Source organism: Neolamprologus multifasciatus, chromosome 7 (genome assembly GCF_963576455.1).
Source record: "Neolamprologus multifasciatus chromosome 7, fNeoMul1.2, whole genome shotgun sequence".
Taxonomy (NCBI): Eukaryota; Metazoa; Chordata; class Actinopteri; order Cichliformes; family Cichlidae; genus Neolamprologus; species Neolamprologus multifasciatus.
In genome coordinates, this window is record NC_140445.1 from 20,652,230 (window position 1) to 20,664,698 (window position 12,469).

Here is a 12,469-nt window from a genome sequence, read left to right on the forward strand (position 1 = left end):
TGGGCCTCACACTTTTACACATTTTATTCAACATTTAATTCCCATTAAATGAATATCAGTTCCTTACATGCTCTGGGTTTTCAAAAGTCCATCCAATATGATATAGCATATCTGTTATATCAGTGACAACTTAAAAAATATGAAAAGCACAAATAGCTCAGCACTTTATAGTCCACCGCAAAAAACAGTGACAGTATACAGACAAAAATAGAGAATATTATTCTGCTCCCATCTCAAACAGATCACTGTAAAGTGTTCATTTATATAGAGACACTTAGGTGTTTGTAGACTGCAGTATATTTCCATGTTTGAGTTACTGACATAGCCACACAGTTGACAAATATATAGACACACACGCATAGACACGCAGTGATCAGCTGGCTTTCTCAGTGGGAGGGAGTCACTGTAAATGACAGCTGGTCACAGAGGACACACACCTGAGGTCTCCTTCGAGACTGATGTTTAAAAGGCACACACCGACGCACACCAACACGTTCACGCGACATCTTTCGATCTTCACAACATTTACACGGATATTGTACAGACGTACGGGGCGGCACGGACGGAAACACGCACACACGCACGCACACCGACGCTGAGCACAGACTCCATGAAGGACCAAAACGAGGCACGACGGGACTTGGCAGAGCAACATGGAATGTTTCGATCATTTATCCTCAACAGCGACGCTCCTCAGCAGGTTATTCGTCAGAGTCCTCCTGAAACAGGCCAAAAACAATAGAGGTCTGTTTATCATCTGGGATGCAGATGACCTCCTGCGGTGCGATCGTTTTCACCCTGAAAGATGCATCTCTGTGCAGCTTAATGACATTACATCACAGAAACTGTGCAAAGTAACGGAGATAATGTTACACCACCCATTAAATGGTTTATTTATGAACTCTGGTGGCTGTCTGGAGCTGCTCACAGTCTGTCTTTGCCTTAAGCAGGATGTAACCTTTAAGCAAGTTGCCAGCAAATGCCAAATAATATATGAACCTTTCATTTGTTTAACAGAAATGTTGATGTAATTTAAAGATTATTGTCTTGGGTATGCCAAAGACACAGCGAGTTACCGTGTCCCTGAGCTAACTATCCATTTGCTAAATATGTGTTAAAATGAATGAATAGTTTTATACCGTAATACCTCTAATAAAACTTAGGTGAGGTTACACCTGCAAGACGTTATCCAGTCAAGTGTGATTTGCAGCTAACACGGTCGGTGGGGGTAGGTGGGCCTTACCTCTGTGACATCAGCAGGGTCGGTATCAACTGGTGACTCTGCCACATCCTGTACCGCTGAGGCCTCGTCACTCTGGAGAAAGACCAAAGAGAAACGTTTTATTTTTATTTGTGCTCGATCTTTAAAATGCGACTGTATTTTAAACAAGAAAACAGCCTGAAAAGTGAAAGAATAAAAAACATGGTTACGCAGGTGAAATATCCTGAGCTGTAGATGTGCTACTAACTGCATCCAACTGTCATTTCAAAGAAATGAAATTTCTTCCCTGGTATTAGAGACCGGCACTCAGAATGGTGGTCACTTTGAGCAAACATGCACAGCATGGGATTATTGCTGGGGAAAAGAAAAGCTCTTTGTGTAGACTCACAGACTACACTACACATCCATAACTGCTGCATGACGTCATGGCGTTACATGCATCTTTTGTCCCGTGTGTGGTTCAGAATAAGTCTACAGGTGAGAAGCCAAAGGTGAGTCCTGCTCAATGGAAGCTCCAAACTGACACCTGATGCTTGTGTGACGCACAACAAACCCAAGGTTTCTTCAGCCCTGCCCGATCACAATGTTCACACATACACACAGGCCCCAGGATGACATGTGACATAGAAAAGTAGCTACTGAGGTTGTCCTTTTTTTAAAAGAAACTCTGTTGCTTGTAGTGTGAACAAGCACAAGCCAAACCGAAGCCTAAAGACCCAACCTTCACTTTTAAATGTACTGATATTCCCATTTCCAGTTATTCAAATTGTTAGACGCAGGAAAACCTTGGAATAAGGATACGATAATGGGTGAGATTGCACTATTTCCTTTACAAACTTTGCTTGGAGCCATTTTTAAGACCTGACACAATTTAATTACATCAAATTACATGTCTTTGACACCTTTGTCCAAAACAAATTACGTCATTACATTCATTGTAACTACACCGGCTGCATCGCTGTGTCCTCCGCATTTGTCACCCACATATGCTGTGGGACTACAGTACCACTGAGTGATCCCTTGAGCCTGCTTTTGTGTCTGCAGAAGGAATATTACATGACTGAAAGATTGGTGAAAGTAATTTAAAAGGACGTGTGAGGACATTTCTGTACAGTTTTCTGCAGTCACCTATCTGAATATTTCAAATATTTGGGGTGGACTGACAGCATCAGCCCCTACGTGTTCTGCGTCTCACAAAATCAACAGGTTTCCTGTTGATTTTGTTAATGAGTCACAAAATCCACAAGGAAGAGGTCAGGATGAAGTGGAAGGTCAGCAAAACATTTATCTTCTTCCAGCGATTAACATTGAATTTTTAAGGCTGCTGTGCCTGTGACACGGACTCAATTTAACCATGAAAATGAAGCTCCTGTAATTGCGGTTATTCTCATTTAAAATCTTCAGACGACCAATGAGTTGATCTGAAGTGGCGGTCTTCTAATTCGTCTGTGTGTGACTGAGCTAAAAACTTATAAAAGTATAAAACAAAAGACTGAACGTAAACAACGTGCACAGTTCACTGTGCTCCAGCTTTGTTCGCGGATGCATTAACTCATGCTCATTTCACAACTTTCATTACAAGCGGCGGTCACTGTGATTGCTAAAAGCGGGACAAGGACGAGGCGTGAAACGCTAATGAAGACTGGGCGAGGGGTGGGTGATGTCTCCTATTTTCCCTTGATTGCACTGTGCCATTGAACTGACCTTCCTTAATGGGGAGTGGTCACAGTGCACTGAGATGAAAGGCTGATGTGAGGTGCTCCAGTTACTGCACCCTGTCCTCCTGCTGTTGCATTTAACACCACCCATCAAGCCTCCATCTGTTCCCCTTATGGAGCCGGAGACATTCACTGTAACAGTGAATTCTACCTTGTGTGTTTGCTGCGATCAGACTCAACTTTGGGCAAAAGTTTTACACAGAAATTTGCTTCATATATCTCAGTGAAGCAATATTGTGTGAATCTACTAAAGCGATAGCTCTCTAGGGACCACATTGTATTGTTTCATTTTCAAGCAAAAACTGCTTTACGTGAAACTGCAGCTTTTATCACACGGCTGAAAAGATTTCATCAATAAGATGTGTTTATTGAGACCATTTTCCCCTCTGCCCTACGCCACGTTTTCTACTACGCTGCCCACCCTCGCCTCATTTTCTTCTCCCACTATCCTCATCACTTCTCTCTTGTCATGATATGACTCACCAGCAGATGATGAATTGGCGGAACAACCAGATGAGGAGATTAATCAAAACTCAGCATCCCACCATCCTCTGTTTGTGAATCTGTGTGTGTCTGTGTGTATGTATCAGCTACAGCTGATGGACTCTCTCAACCTGGCATCAATTTTTAAATAAAATCAATATTAATGAAGTTTAATGGCTGAGCCGGCTGGAAATGATGCTTAAATGAGGACAATCTGATGCTCTCTTCTTTTTAGTTTCTCACTGGGAAGAGTCCAGGTAGGTGGGTAGGTAGGTAGGTAGGTAGGTAGATAGATAGATAGATAGATAGATAGATAGATAGATAGATAGATAGATAGATAGATAGATAGATAGATAGATAGATAGATAGATAGATAGATACTTTATTAATCTCACAATAAAGTAAAAATAAGGGGGGCAAAAATCTACATGTGCACTATAAATCTAAGGTCAATCTGAAGAAGGTATAACAGAAGTACAGAAGTCTACATGTGGAATGTTATGCCTGACAGTGAGTCCACCTGACACTGAAAAAGTTATTGTACAGACATATAGAGAATGGAAGCATGGTTGGTTGAATGTGTGTGTGTGTAGTTACAGTGTGCAGAAATGTATATGTACGATTCTTCCTTTAGACTGAATATTTATCTCGCTGCTTCAATAAAACAACTTCTGTGAAAGATGAAAGGTGTTGCCGGCCAATTCTGTCTTTTCATAAAAAAATCAGATGCTCTAGTTTTTTGCCAGCAACAAAAGATGAAAGCAGTAAAAAAAAAAAAAAGGCTGCAGAAAAACCCTTTCTACCCTTTCAGTTGTCGCCACCGGCAGGAGAAATCGCTCAATGATTTCTTTGGTATCTTATCTTTCCACTGGGTACTTATTTGCTAATCACGGCCAATTAAGGCTGATATAAAGAAATGTGTGCATGTGTGTGCATGCTGTTGTTAAATTGCTGTTATGGATTCCCCCGTGTTTCATAACTAATTAAGGGAAGAGAGAGCATCACAACAAACGTTCGACAAAGTCTCTGCGTTGCCCTGGGAAATATTTGGCCGGCTTGTTATTTCCTGCTGCTCGCATCAGCGTTATGAGAGAGGAGGATAATTATTGCAGGCAAATTTAACGCTGCCGTCAGAAAAGCACAATTTAACACCTTATTAATCTAGATATATAACAGTGTAAGTTCAGGAGAGTGTAACTGCTGTGTGTTGACAATAAAAGTGGTGACAGCATTTTTTCTTTCCTTTTCTGCTGCTTATGCTGAAGTTTGTCTTTTCGAGTGCTAAAGAGTTTCAACGTTAATGTGAGCTGATGTGAAGCAGAAGTGCAAAAGTGAAGATCTAAAGTTGCAATTAAAGGTGATTGACACGTTTAATTTTCCTGTTTCTGTTCAGGGATTCTCGCAAAAACACATCAAGATCTAACAGCGTTGACAAATGTTAAGTATTTACAAATGGGTTTTTTTAGGAATAACTTGTGAAAGTAATTAAAAAGAGCAGTTAGCTTCACTTTTCTGACCATGTTTACTTTATTTCTGGTGTGCTGCTGTATTATCTTTGTCCCATGAAAGCATATGAAAAACCTAGACACACTAATGCTGATGCTTAAAAGTGAAATCAATTCAGAAGTGACTTAAACCTTTCTCATGGCCAGCAGGGGGCGACTTGTCTGGTTGCTTAAAGAAGTCTGACTGTCTAGAAGCCTATGGGAAAATGCATCCACTTCGCTGGATCTTTGACCTCAGCTAACACTATCCTAATCAGATAATTGTCTCAAACCTTATTTTTAAGTCATTTTTAATTTGTCATGGTGTTTATTTCCAAAGTATGGGTCAATTTAAAGTAAAATATGCAGTAAAATAAGGGCATGATTTATGGTGTAGACCTTATGTTCTCAGTCAAGCCTTCCTCTTTCCTGTGACATCAGATAAAAAAAAAATACAACAAACTACATGCTACAGTTATGTATCATGGGTTAATAGTTAACTTTTTCTATGCAGGTGTAAGATTGCGACATTAACACAACCATAAGATTTTGTTCCAAAGCGCTTTTAGTGAAATCAAAAGGCTACTTGTAATTTCAGAAATTTTTTTGTCTTAACTGGTGGTTTAGGCCCTACCCATACTAAAGTTGCTCTCAAAATCTCAGTCTTGAGGCAAAGGGAGAGATGTATAAAAAGACGGTAGCAAAATACACAATCACAGTACCCACTGAAAGGGCAGAAGAAGAGTCATACTTTATATTTGACTTGTGTCTCAGCAGTAAATGGTTTGCTACGGTAAACCGCCTTCGCCTTTTCCTCCTACTGTGACAAACGAAGGCCAGACTGACTGATGAAAAACACAGGAAAACTAACAATATGTAACACCTTCCATTTCAGAGAAGAAATATGAGAATTGATGACAAATGACTCAAGGTCAGGAGGCCATTTGGCACAGTAATGGGTTATGGCTTGCAGCCACAGCATGAAATGGAGGGATGTGCTGGGCTCCAAATGACATTTCCTGCTGTGTGTTTTAACTGCGTGCATATAGGGTATATTGATTTGGCCGTGGGGAAGCGTAAGCATCCATAATGTTCGGTCATGCATGCTAAAATTAAAATTCTAAGACACATGGAAGCCATAAAATTAAAAGTCACTTATCATCTTGTAATTGTAATGTCTAAAACTCAAACCCTGAAGACCTAAAAGTAATAAGTAGCACAACACAAACACAAAAATGAATCTCATTCATCCGTCCATCCATTCTCTTCCACTTATTCGATTCAGGGTTGTGGGTGGAGCCTATCCCAGCTTCCATAGGGCGAGGTACACCAATTTATTTAGCCACACTATCATACATGCTAATGTTTGTGGTCTTCATCATAGCATGAAACAAGGAGGTCGTATCCTTCATTTGTATAGTTCCATCTGTCAGATGATGGTTTAAAATTGGTGTAACTGTGTAATCATGGTTTGTGTTTGTGCTACCTATTAGCTTTGGGTATTCAATGCTGGAGTTATATATACCGACTGTATTGAGAAGATGGCATCCTCTTCAGAGACTGCAATATCTAAAACTTTGTAAACCACACCGTTTTATATACATATATATACCTGAGCTATGCACAGATCTTTACACCAGATCCAACCCCAAAGATCAAACCCGTGATTCTTAGCTCTTTAGGCAAATTTGTAACCCACACTACAGACTCTATATACGTGTCTTACATATCGTAATATCAGTTCTTATACTGATATAGAAAAACACAGTCTTCTTTCTTACCTGTTTGGCCGGGTCCTTCTTGACCAGTCCGGTGGCAGCGGCGATGGTGCCCGCGCCCTCCACGGTTTTCTGGGCCACGGCAGTAACTCCAGTAACCACTGCTCCACCCACTTGAGAAACTCCAGACACTGTTTTACCTGCAACTGTAGGGATGAAAGGAGGAGAATAGAAGATGTATCTCTATAGAGCCACAACAATACGTATATACACACACATACACACACACATATATATATGTGTATATATATATGTGTGTGTGTGTGTGTGTGCATGAATATATATATGAACAAGATCCAGAAAGGCCAGTGCCTTCTCTGGGTGTGAGCTTGTTTGACAGCACATCTAACTTGCACATCTGGACGATATCTTTTTTTGAAATCATCTTGCTTATTTCTGTGAGATAATCCCAGAACACACTGTCACACTAGTAAAAAAACAAAAAACAAAAACAAAGTCTTGATAGGAAGAATGGGAACACTTTTTTATTTCCAAAACTACAGCAATTACATTTGTTTAGTGGCAACAGCATGTCCCAGTCAACTGTTGCCAATGATAATTTTCTTTGGTGTAAATAAACATACTTGCTTTGCCTGCGGTGTTATTTAAAACAGGATCATCACCTGACATATCATTTGGTTGACAGGCCAACTTTGGGAGCTGGCTGCGGGCTTTCCCATTCAAAAGCTTTCTCTATGCCACATCCAGTCTTCAACAGTGTTCCTGTATGTGTCTTGCAGAGTGTTTTTAGTGTGAAATTAAGATTGAAAATGTCATTAAAAACTGACATGTGGGCCGCCAAGCACCAAACCTTCTGCTGTCTGTTTGATGTCTTGCTTAAGTATTCCCTACAGCAACACTGGAAAAGCCCAATGTTGGCCCACAATTTAAATATGAGGAATTTGTAATGCTAATTTGAATGAATTTAAGGCTTCCAGTGACTTTGCAAAACAGTTAAGAACTGTTCAGATTGCCGTGCAGTCAACTCTGAGGTGATGCTTGCTTTGTCTTAATTGGCAGTGAGCCAAAATGTGGCTTACAGGGATGCAGCAGTGCTACATGGGATAATTAGTCAAGTCGTGGGTACTCATAGGGCATTAGATTGGTCTGTGCGGACCACCTGAAAGCAGATTAGCAGATTATCATCTAATGTGCATCGCTTAGTCCCACTGGAAGCAAAGATCCCTTGTCCACCTTCACAATAAATAAGACATCACGCTGTTGTGTTTTCCTCTCATAATCCCACCTGCCTACGAAAGCACAGCCATTTCCCTGAATGCCTACAGCAGACGGCCTCCTTCTGCTTCTCTGTATTTCATGTATGAGAAATGGCAAGGCATAGCCTGTGGGGGATTAGGCGGTTTGTGTTGAGTTAAACAGTGAAATATAACCCCAACCTACAGAGTTACAGTACAGCTCTCTTACTGACCACCTGTGGATTTGGATAGATTACCTTTTCTAACAGCTTGAGCCAAACCAAAAGTCAGACTGAATTCAGAAAACGGGTAAAGTCATGCAGAGAGGCAGTGAAATAATGTATGCTGTTACCTGTTGTGACTCCGTCCTTTGTTTTGGTACCTGTAAGAACATACAGGTGGAGGTCAATTAGAAATATAACCCACAAATCCCCTGTTGAATTCAGTAATCAGCCTATAATCGAAGTAATTATACTAATATTAGTGAATTAATAGCATTGGAAAAGTCCCGTCGATTTTTTCTGGCAACACTGTCACCAATGAAATTAAAATCCAGAACTCACCGACATACATAACCCCGTCTTTCGTCATCTCAGCCGCTCCGGTCACTCCCTGCTTGGTTTTCTCGGCCGCTGCCACGACCCCGTCCTTGGCTTTAGAGAAACCCTTCATTAACGCGTCCATGGCTGCTCGATTGGCTCCCGATGTATTTATTTATTTATTTTACGCACACACAGCTGTGAGGGTGCTGAAAACAGGAACAGTGAGAAAGCACGCTGGGATGAAATGAAACACCCGATATTAAAAAGAAAGAAACACACACACACACACGATGCCACCGCCCTTCTTCTTTTCCCTCCGACAGGTTTGCCAAGCCAGTATCGCCGGCTAAAATATTTGTGCAAATGTGGGGTTCAGCCCATACAAGCAGCTGTGCTCTGAAGCTGGTGGAAATCCCACCTGTAGGAACTGCTGGTCACAGCCTTTGTTAAGCATCCATGAATGGATGAATGGATTTTACTATAAATTGAAATAACCGGAATAGAGAACGGATCTATTGTGTTGGAGTGTGTGGTAAAAATGCATAAATAAATAAATAACTGTGCAGATGTTAGCAGCGTCAAACGGACGATTTTTAACACATTTTAAGATAATGGATACACGAGCTGTGGGTTCACGCACCTGTTTGCTTCAACTTCCTCTGAGGAGAGAGAGAAGGTGCTGAATCTTCCGGGATGACAGTGAAGCTTCACCCAAAGAGCAGGAGAAGAGGGGTGTAAAACAAAAGGACGGGTTATTGTCTCCAAACTTCAACTTGTCTAAAGACAACGGCTAAAACAGACCGACGGAGGGACGAGGACAGACAGACAGACGGGTTCGACGGGCGCCTCCTGCAGACGAGGGAGAAGGAGCGATTAAACCCCGCGATGCTTACGAGAGAGCAGAGACGCTCCACTGCCTGTCTGTAACAGGCTCACTCACTCACTCACTCAGTCACACACACACACACACACACACACACACACACACACACACAAAGATTACGTAGCGCTTTCTGCACGTAGGTTGCCCACAGCGTGTAGGTGCAGCAGGCTCTTTAAAAATCTCCAGTCGGCTCAATACATCTGTGGCCAAACTACCAATTAGTGGCAGTGCAATTATACAAGAGAACACTGGTGGGCTTTTCACTGTGAGCACCATGTTAACTGCAGCTGCACAGCTGGTCCGTCATCAACTGTTTGCATTGGAGGCCTAAATCGCCCCCCCTCCTCCCCAATTTTTACTTTATTTTAAAAAAATGTTTTTCGCTTTTGTTTAAGTAAAAATTATAGAATCAAATAGCCTATGATTTGTAAATAATAGGTGTGGGTTTTTGCAGGAAGTTAGGGTTGGCCCACTTTTTGTGAATGCTGTAAGTGCCTTTAAAATTCAATATCGGTTTAAAAACTCACACTTCTAACTTATGACGCGATTATTTGATCCTTTGTGAGGAGACATTAATATTTACTTGGTGCCACATTGGAAAGAGAGTTCGGTTTAATGGATGAAAAACGTGTAACATATAACTTCATAATTACCACAAAATAAATGAAAAGGAAAAGAAGGTCTGCACATCAGTACTAATTGTCCTTTGTTCTAACTGATTATAACTGATCTAGAAAGCACTGCTAAGATTTGAAACCTTTAGTCCTCAACAAAAGGTGCATTATTATTATTTTTTAAGTGCTAACATTAGGGTTTCCATGTCTGCCATTATCAAAAACACAACAAAAAAACTCCAAAACCAAGCAGTAACACTTCAAATGTGACTTAGTGAGAACTTCATGTTTTTTGTTTTACAAGTACTCTTTATGTTCCCCTTTATAAATAAAGCTCCAATGAATCAAAAGTTAATAGGTTAATTGTAAGATGTTGATGAATAGATATGCCGCTTGGATTGTTAACAATCACATGACATGACTGTGCTGTTAGAATTAGACCTGGAAGTCTTTGTTTTCATTATATCATGTATAGCAAAAGTGCAGACGAGCTACAACTTCCAGCACAACAAAAACAAACATTCAGTCATTTACACAGCAAATACATGTACATACATATATACATATATCTAAATAGTCTATTCTTTATTCTTCTCATTAAACCCTTCCTGAGGTGAAATAGAAGGACAAACAAGGCAGGAGTTCATTCACACTCCAGAAGGGAAACAAATACAAGAAATAAATGGATATATCAGCAAATGAGCTGTGCTGAAATGCAGATGCACAGTTGCACAATTGTGATTCACAGTGAAATCTTCAGAATTATACAACTTCTCCATCTAATGCACACGTGGTCTCAGTCTAATATAAACAGGGAGATGTTCTGACGTTGCAGAAAAAGCTTAATATAACTACATTCAAACAAATAATTATCACTCATCCCCAGGTTTTCCTAAGCTACAGTGTGCACAATCGTCTGGCATATTCAGCACCATTAAATCTTCCAATAATTACTGGAACTCCACATCTGAACCTCACAAAATAACTTACCAGCTATGATCATCTGTAAAAATGCCAGATTTCCAGATCTTGCATATCCTTATCTCATTTGCTGCTTTTACACACCTTTCATTCACCACAAGAATAAGAAGTACCAATATGCTGTTTTCATGGCTATAAAGCATAAGTGATTATTCATTTACCAATAGCAATGAGCCTGTAAAGACTCTATGCTATAATACTATATTAACATATATAAATAGTTCTCATTAGATTGTTTAAAATGATGCATTAGTGCTTTCCATTTCCTTTTGATCTATGATCTTAGCATTATGCTATCTGTGTTTACTTTTCATAATGTGTCTTCCTGTCTGTGTCAGCAGTTCTGCTCTGTTTGGCTAAATTTGGTTTTCAATACATCGATTACGAATGAGACCTCCAGAAGTGACATTAAACATAAACAATATGCGCTTTTTTGCTGAAATATTAGTCAAAGCAAGTATTTGTACAGCAAATTTCACACACAAAGTGCTTCGCTCAAACCATTAAGATCATGCAGGGAGACATGAAGACAGTGGTTTGCAGTTTATGTTTATCATTTGTTTAGTATGAGGACAAAGAAATGGCACGAAATGTCTTAGTGAAGCCATAAACAGCCACACCCATAAACTACAGTCACATGTATCGCCAGCTTATTCTTTACAAAAACATAAAAAAATAAATATATATCTAAAATATAAAACATAAGAAAAAAGTAAAGCGAGACTAAAGTATGCCAACTCACACTACTATATAACAAAGAAAAGAACTTGGTGCAAGTATTTTTGATGCTGTGAAAAGTTCTTCTCAGTCTTATGATAAAATGTACTGTGATATTCATAAAAATAAGCACGCAGTGCAAACTTGAACATAACGCAATGAAACTAAGTAAAGGAAAAAAAAACAACAGGAAATCAAACAGTACAATTTCTATTCTGAGTGACAAATAACTCCTTTGAGTTTCAACAGTGATGGCGAAATGTGTCAGAACATGTCAGGAAAGCTTGAAGAAAACAATTTACATAAACCTGTTCTTACCTCACTGATCACTGACACACTAGTCTGTAATCTAGTGCTATTATTAGCAATGCAGCTTCAAACGATCCAGTAGGACCCTCAGAGGTGATGTATATAAACTCCACTGCAGAGCAATGAGAGAAATTCTTTTTGCAACTTTCAATATTACAAGAGTGTAACAACAAATACTGTCATGGTTATGGAAATATGATCAGGGTAAGGAAGTTCTCACTGGATACAGAGGACACGGTCTCCTGCATTAACAGCTGACCTTAAGTATGAGGAGCTGCTGTGGAAAATCAGTCTGGGTAGATGGACTTTTCAAGTCTGATCGTCTCCTTTATTTACAAAATAAATGAGGGAGCTGGGGTGCATCATAGGAACATGACTACGTGCACAAAGACACAAAACGGCTTCCTATTTTCTATTAAACTTACTTCTAACCTCTCTAATGTCTCCTCAGCAGATGTATTGCTGTCCTCAGAACATCACAGATGATTACGCATGAAACGTATTGAATTAAATCAAACCCAATTGCATCATGTAATCATATA

General features: G+C 39.9%; 1 protein-coding gene across 1 annotated transcript; it reads right to left on the reverse strand.

Moving 5' to 3' along the window:
• LOC146514176 (uncharacterized) lies at positions 1 to 9,376 on the reverse strand. Its single transcript, XM_085167460.1, has 6 exons — positions 9,064 to 9,376; positions 8,445 to 8,629; positions 8,234 to 8,263; positions 6,689 to 6,831; positions 1,244 to 1,315; positions 1 to 719 (listed from the first exon to the last, which is right to left on the reverse strand). Exons 2-6 carry the CDS (start codon positions 8,563 to 8,565, stop codon positions 702 to 704), a joined length of 384 nt encoding a protein of 127 aa, XP_085023586.1. The 5' UTR covers positions 8,566 to 8,629; positions 9,064 to 9,376; the 3' UTR covers positions 1 to 701.
• Positions 9,377 to 12,469: the final 3,093 nt, after the last annotated feature.

Excerpts from the sequence above, each read along its gene's own strand:
- LOC146514176 (XM_085167460.1), bottom strand. The coding sequence starts at position 8,565 with ATGGACGCGTTAATGAAGGGTTTCTCTAAAGCCAAGGACGGGGTCGTG. Across the intron at positions 6,832-8,233 it reads AAAGGACGGAGTCACAACAG|TTGCAGGTAAAACAGTGTCT; the intron begins GTAACAGCATAC and ends TCATCCCTACAG. Across the intron at positions 1,316-6,688 it reads AGAAGGACCCGGCCAAACAG|AGTGACGAGGCCTCAGCGGT; the intron begins GTAAGAAAGAAG and ends GTCTTTCTCCAG.